Here is a 7,732-nt window from a genome sequence, read left to right on the forward strand (position 1 = left end):
CACAGGAGCTTAAACGTGCTTAACTAGCAAAAATATATTTTATACAATATCGTTTGACATACTTTTTTAGAACCTCGTAAAGTTTGATAAACAATAGAAGTTCAAAAAATATTTAATCAACATTTATGAGAATCTTTCTGAGAAAGAATAAGTGACAGCTTGGAGAGTAAACGTGAAAAAAGGATGAGGAAGAATACCCGCACGCAGAACCAATTAAAATATCTAAAATACAATAGTAATTTCATTGGTGTTAGCAATCCACTCAGCTGAGTCAAGGAACAATTTATTGAAAGAGAATTTTGAGGAAAATTTTGAGAAAAGAAATATATGAAATCATATAATAATAAAATTATAAAGATGCAGTTTTAGTTTCATGAAATTGGTTTTTTTTTACTTCTTCTTCTTTCTTCGACCATGTCCGATCCTAATAGGATCATATGGGCCTCCACAGAGTAGAGGTTTGTATTAACAGATTTAGCTTCTTTTTTTTTTTACACGAAATGGATGTCAGCCACTTGCTCAACCTATTAGGTCCATCTGGCAGACACAAATTGAAAAACAATATTATGTGTACTTACCAGACCCAGGATTCGAACCTGGGACCCACGGCATTATAGTCCAACGCTTAAGCCGCGCGGCCACCGTGGGTGTTTTACTTGGGTGTTACTGCGATAGTTAATTTTATATACACTATTTTAAGCGTGTCATGTCATATAACCGTGGTTCAGAAGCCGAACGATTTGGCGCAAGTTCTATCCTTTGCGTGCATCATGGTCCTTTTTTATTAAATCATCTATTATAAAGAAGTAATATGAGGCGTCTAATTACAAAAGTGACAAGTCCACAATTATATATTTTCAGGAAACAACGTTTATATGTTTCAAGCTTCAATTATTTGTTTTAATGTGAGATTATTTTTTCCGTTGTATTCTAGTCGAAATTAGAACCAAATGGTAATTTGTTTCAGCCGATAAACTCATAAATGTAATAATAATATAGGCAAAATAAAATTGGACGTAGTGCTACTTGTACCTCACTTTTTAATTTATTCCGCATAAGGCACATATTTCCGTGGCACTGTCATGAGTCTACCAGATGCTACAGCATGGGAGACGCCATTTCCAATATTGAACGTTCCCTTATTGGTTGACTTAAACACGCGCGAAACCAACAAAGCTTTAAATAATATGAAACACGGACTTGGCGATTTTTGTAATAAATCGAGACTTAAAATTTTTTTTTTTCATAGGGTTATGTCGCGTTTTGGAATTTATAGATCAATAAATATTGTGTAAAATTATACAAAGAATACGTGCATATTTTTTTCTCGATTTTGACCAAATGTGGACTTATCGCTTTTTGGAATTAGACGCTTCATATGTCATATTTTTATGTTTCTGTTAAATACGTAAGATTAACACAATTCAAATTCAAGTCACGGAAATACGCAGGCCTAGTATTTTTTTCTTTTATCCACAGTAGAGGTGAGAAAACTGGTCGATTTTGAAGACTAAGTATACTTACTACCAGTATAAAAAAATACTTGGTTTCGAAACTTGTTCCAAAATACTTACTAGTATTTGGGATATTATATAGAGCGTTTGGCGTACTTGACTTTTTAGAAGCCATTTTTATACAAAATGTTTATATAATTATTATCCATTTACACAATCACGCATAAAATTTGAATTCAGTTTATAAGTTCCAAATATTATAACACTAGAAAATCGAGAAACCCGACGTGACAAAACCAGATAGACGTCTAAATACTTATCAGTCTCATACTCAACTGGAACTAAAACTAACTCCATATTATTACTATAAAACGAACTTGTCACCATTTCTGTCCTTCACTATACCAACTTTACAACTCGGGAGAAAGGGATAGCAATGACGCCAATGACAGTTGAGTATATCATAGCTCGACATACATGTATTATGCTATCTCGCTCGCGCGCATGTAATGTCAATAGTATTGACGGTAAGTCTACCAACAGTACCAACTAGCGAGTCGCGGCAATGATCTCATCTTCTCATCCAGTTTCTTGGAATAAGTTTATTGGGCCATACATACTGAGTATGGGTAGTAGCATGCTGAGACTTGAGTGCATATACTGGTGACAGTATTTCTAGCTCACCTCTAATCCACAGCCTACTTTCCTTAGACAGGCACTCTTCGCCACAGGCTCATGAAGGCGACAATCCGCAATATTTACAATATTTTTATTCAGTAGACATTTTCCTTTTAGAGAAAGGGCTTGAAAGTCTGCAAGTTTTAGTGATTCATTATAGCACGGCCTTAAGAATAACCAAGACATTGATACCGGCCTTTCTCTGTCGAGGAGAATGGTGAAGGCCGTATCACTAGCGGGCCAGAAGCGGGGTGGAATTGAGAGAAACGCACGTTGTGGATGATGGCAGGAGTTTATTATATCGTCGTTAGGCGGGTTGTAGACACGGTTTTTTCTGGCTGGAGGATATGCTGGCTGTTCGGCTTGGCGTCCGAGGCGAGAAGTCAGGGCTTGCGGCTTAGCGTGCTGCCAACGGTCTTTTTGGCTGGAGATGCTGGCTGTTCGGCGTCCGAGGCAAGAGAGAAAACGGGCTTTCCGCGCGCATCCAAGTGTCGGATCTGAGGCGTCATGTTCGTCTGTCGGTCGCGAACCTCTCTGTTTTACCGACGAATTTCTCGTGACGGCGCTGTTTCGAGCTCCCGTTTTCGACAGACCGCGTCTGTGTTTTGGCGGGAGCGCGGACGAATTTGAAGTCGGATTTGTGGAGGCGGGCTCTGCTCGGCCGAGGATTGCGAGAACCGCGAAGAGTGGACGTAGGCTGTGGTGTTTTGGGACTTAAGTTGATGGTTCGGTCCGCCCTTTAAAGTGGTCTCCTGTGGGAGACCTTTATCTGGTATCAACATGATATTGTACAATCTAATAAACGTTGAGAAGAATAAGGGAAATAGTCATACAAACCTCATAAATGTGTTCATCAATTGTCATAAAGTCTCTTTCCTGGATGACTCGGTCGATATCTATAACTTCTGAAATTAAAAATAAATATTAACCAACTCTGTAAAGAGATAAACTAAAATACAAGGTTTTTCCTTGTATTTAGAAATAATGTCATTATGATAAACATTTTTATTACTGTACAGTTGAGATTGTAAGTAATATGGCAATAAAAATATAATAATAACACCCAGCAGGATTCAAACCTGCACCGGTGTGCTCTTGACCTATAAGTGTCCTATCTAATTGCGACAAAGTTGACTAGTGGTTTTTATTAAATTCTCTGAAGCGCTTTCTAAATTTCTTTATTATTGGCAGTAAGTTTTTGTATTTAAAAACAATGTATTAATAATTATGTACCTTCATATTACCAACCAGTGTCAGGATCACTCCAAATTTTTGTTATAACGTACATGCACTTGCTAATAATTAAATACAATATTACTTTTATTTAACAAATAATTCACAAGATTTTAGAATGTTACATTCTTTATTGATCATACATAATTTAAAAACACGTTGGAAAAATATATTATAACTACTCTAGAAAGAAAACCTTTTTCAAAAAAAAAAAATTGTGGTTATATTATTATTTCTTTGACATATTTTCAAATTATGTTGGTATGTTCAATAAAGAATGTTACATTCTTAAATCTTTAAATAAAATTATTCGTTGAATAAAAGAAATAGTTTCTTGTATTGTTAATGCAGAACGACTTGTAGTAGCTTTAGTAACCTAGTCATATATTTAGGTTCCATATTTGTAGAAGGTTTTCTTCAGGGTTTTTGGGTATTGAGCGATATGGAATCTAATAGACGTGATATAAATCTCTCTAAATCTGACTAAAGCACAAAATATACTGTACATAATAATATATCGATGTCGTAAATCAATAATTTGAAATGTCTGTAACAATTTAAAAGGAATAATTAAAAATAATAATTTGTTACAACCTCCGACGTCACAAAATTGAAATTCTACCCAAGGGACAAAGAAACTGACATTTTTTTATAAGTATGGCTTTTTTATATAAATGACAGCTAGTGGGGGCTTGTCGTCATCGAATGTTTATAATAGGTTGTATACCCGCGAGCAGCACGTTGCCGACGTATTTAATGCAGAGGGTGGAGGTAGGCTGTTAAGATCCGCCATAAATAGTACACAACTTTGTTAGTCATTCATATTTGTTTTTATTGAACTAAGTCAACAATAATATACAGATGGTGTTTGTTATTTATTTTAAATCAATTAAACCCTGCCTAAACCAAACCATAATAGTTTTGGTATACTTTGGGCGATACGACAAAATTGTGCACACTTTTTATTCATACTTATTTGTTTTCGTTGGATAAAGAATAAATATTACACATATTATTATTGTTGGTTCATTTTTTTAAATTCATTAATTAAGCCCTGCCTAACCAAACTATAATAAAAGCTATGCATGATTTAATTGCATAATTTTAGATATTTTATAGATAGACAAGTATTTTTTGAATTATGGCTTGGTTTTCGCAGGGCTTAATTGAATTTTAAAAACTAACCAACACCATCTCTGTAAATTATAGTCCTAGTTCAACAAAAACGAATGACTGACAAAGTTTAATGTGCACTAATTTTGGGGGATATGAACAGCCTACCTCCACCCTTCGCTACTGATTTAATGGAGTATTGATAAAGACGTGTGATGACTCGCTTACATAAAACAGTATAGTCAGAAGCATTGTTGTGACAATAATTTGAATATTATTCCAATTTTAAAAATATGAATTTCGAATTCATTCAGCATTGCTTTTTAAATTTTGAATAGCGATGGTCTAACATTGACACCTCGTATCTGACATTCAATATTTTTGATAGGGGGTAGTTAAAATGTTATACAAAAACTATTAAATGATATTAAATAAAAACAAAAATACCGTTATATTAAAAATGAACTAAATTATTTTTGCACTAAAGCCACATTAACACGGTCCAAGTACGATCCAAGTTGACTTGGACCGAGCGCACTCGTATGAGACATCTTCATACTAATTATTCCTATCCAAGCTAGCTTGGATGAGTAGAACGCGGTCCAAGTAGCTTGGATAGGAGTAATTAGTATGAAGCTGTCCCGTACGAGTGCGCTTGGATGGGGCTCGGTCTAAGTGTACTTGGATCGTGGCAACGCGGCTGAAGCGTATTTTTGTTTTTATTTAATATCATTTAATAGTTTTTGTATAACATTTTAACTACCCCCTATCAAAAATATTGAATGTCAGATATGATGTATCAATGACCATCGATAGCTTATTGTGGTCGAGAAATGTTGGAGCAACACCAGCTACGAACACCAAAAGTTTGAGAAGCACTGATATGCTAGACAGTTTTGCCACTGTCCATAATAAATAATTGAGGATTTTGTAGTGTTTAATTGGATTCATTTGGTGCAAGATAATGAAGTTTCAATAAATAGATAGGCACCTCATTCACAAAATTATAGATAACAAACAGTACGACAACATGAAGAAATAGTTATTACCAGGGCCCATCAGAGAAATTGCGAGGACTGGGTAATTTTTAATTTTAAAACCGCCATTTTTAAATTCAAAACTATGGGTAATACGATATAAAATTCCAGTTTATGTTCATCGCACCAATTCAATATTATTTTAATAAACTATTTTTTTTATGTAACCCATTAAATCCGGGGGAGTATTAGTGTGACGGTACCCTGTGGGCCGCGAATTTCTATGAAAAATAATCTAACTCGCTCTATGACAAATGTCTGAGATTGGTAACAGGTCGTCTGAATCTTCAACTTTAGTTATAGTCGACCATATCGGTTAAAAATGTCACCATGATTACAAGAGATGGCAGTATATTGTGTACAATGTTTTAATTTATTTAAAACAACCGACCTAGTGTAGTAAGTGTAAAGTACATCGTGTATACACGCTCATTTCCTATGGCCGGCCTTGCATGCACGGATTTGTAGAGCGCGTGAATGCGCTTGTGGCATACATCTGGTTAATACTATTTCTTTGTTTTTTTCAATGTTATGTTGTGAACATCTTAAATTTATAATTTCTAAAGTTCACTATAACATGTAAAAATAAATTAATTTAAATTTGAGCTTAGTTAATTAATAAAAATAGCTTTGTTTCTCAACCATTATAATGGAGTTCTACCACATAAAAGCTAGTTTGTCTTTTAGTTAGTCTTGCTTGACCCCTGAAAACGGATACACTGTATTTAGTAAGTCCTATCAGAGCCAAATGAGCTGGTCGATTGAGCTAGGTACAGTAAAAACAAAAAATGATTCGGTAGGGCGATGGTGTGTGTGTGCGGATGTTTAGCCCTAGTAGTGCTATCAATTACCTGTTAGTTGGCGTGCCCATAGCGCTGACAACGGTATATGTATTCGTACGCATACAATCCACGAACCGAATCATTGTTTTGTTTTTACTGTACATGATTAGACTTCGCCATTCATACCCCTTGTATAATATTATATGCTGTTAACTTAGTTATGTATTTAGAGTTATACAGAGTTGAAGATTGAGGCCCTATAAAATGATGAAGCCCATGGCAGCTGCTTCTTCTGCCTTACCCTATGAATTCTGATAAGGCCTGATTATCACTACACCGTATCAATTTTATCTGACATAATTTTTATATTTGTTTTGAAATGTTTATTTTATTAAACACTTTTTTTAGTAAAGTTGATCTAAAATAACTTTCGTATCTGTTTTCGTAATCTCCGATCTAAAAGAAAACACAAAAAAAATGATTTTGATAACAAATAGATCCACGTTTATCTTTTTATTTTTGAAAAATATCTCTCTATGAAATTTTATCACTCTAAGCTAAAAAATAAAGAGTAAACGTAGAGAGAGCTCATTGTCCAGTTATATGCTGCCGATTTCTGTGAATATTGATCATCAGCCGGGGTCGATTCACTGCCGGATAAATGTCTCTCTTATCTCCTTATCTCACTCTTCACGGTCCCTAGTCCTTCACTGTCTCATACATCCAGCAAACTTTATGAGATCATCGATCCATCGGGTTTTAGGACGTCCCTGTGGTCGTTTAGAGCTCAGAGCAACCGTATAGGTACTCACATTGGAGAACAAATATTTGCGGCGGACAGTGGGCGTACGCTAATATAACTTTAGGAGTAACGAGGAGATAAGAGAGCGAACAAATCGGCAGCTCATCAGACTAACATTGAAAAGACGACGCTGCAAATGTCTCAGGAGAGTTTCAGCCTGGCTTGCCTGTTCTTCAAGCCCGGATTCCAGTGTCGTGGAAGGCCTCTAATAATATCCACAGAGTGTATACAACGGAGTTACGGGATGCTGGTATGACCTGCAATGAACAAGAAGACTGACGAGCGACAGGTATTCTTGGGGTGTCATGTGGTAGCCATAATATGCTTCAACTAAAAGGCGGACATGGTTGAAGAAACAAGAAAATATGCTTAGTTTTGGAGCAAAAGCAGCACTTTACCCTAGCTGGTGTTCACTCAAGTCAGTTTCGAACCCTGGACCCAGGATCACTAATACGAGAAGTTTACTCTGTAGTTAGGTTATTTATAAAATAAGCTGATGATAATACCTACTTATACTGTTCCAATCGATGCATACTTTTGGTTTGTGCGTGTTGAAAATGAAACCAGATTCCCTAGCTAATTTCGGAAAGTCGTGGTTCCAGTGATACGACGATTTGACAGCCATACTTGAGC

The 7,732-nt window shown here is 35.6% G+C and overlaps 1 protein-coding gene across 1 annotated transcript in view; it reads right to left on the reverse strand.

The window, feature by feature from the left end:
* The window catches only part of LOC147069059 (uncharacterized), a 28,998-nt gene extending 21,266 nt beyond the window's left edge, over positions 1-7,732 (reverse strand). Inside the window, exons 1-2 of the mRNA XM_085951595.1 lie at positions 7,610-7,732; positions 2,970-3,037 (exon numbers count right to left, since the gene is read on the reverse strand). Of these exons, the coding sequence (XP_085807721.1) occupies positions 2,970-3,037; positions 7,610-7,724 (183 nt within the window). The 5' untranslated portion in view covers positions 7,725-7,732. The remainder of the gene's footprint in view (positions 1-2,969; positions 3,038-7,609) is intronic.

The sequence above is a fragment of the Rhyacophila brunnea genome, unplaced genomic scaffold, assembly GCF_057557595.1.
Source record: "Rhyacophila brunnea isolate RB1 unplaced genomic scaffold, BYU_Rbru_1.0 scaffold_24, whole genome shotgun sequence".
NCBI classification, from domain to species: domain Eukaryota; kingdom Metazoa; phylum Arthropoda; class Insecta; order Trichoptera; family Rhyacophilidae; genus Rhyacophila; species Rhyacophila brunnea.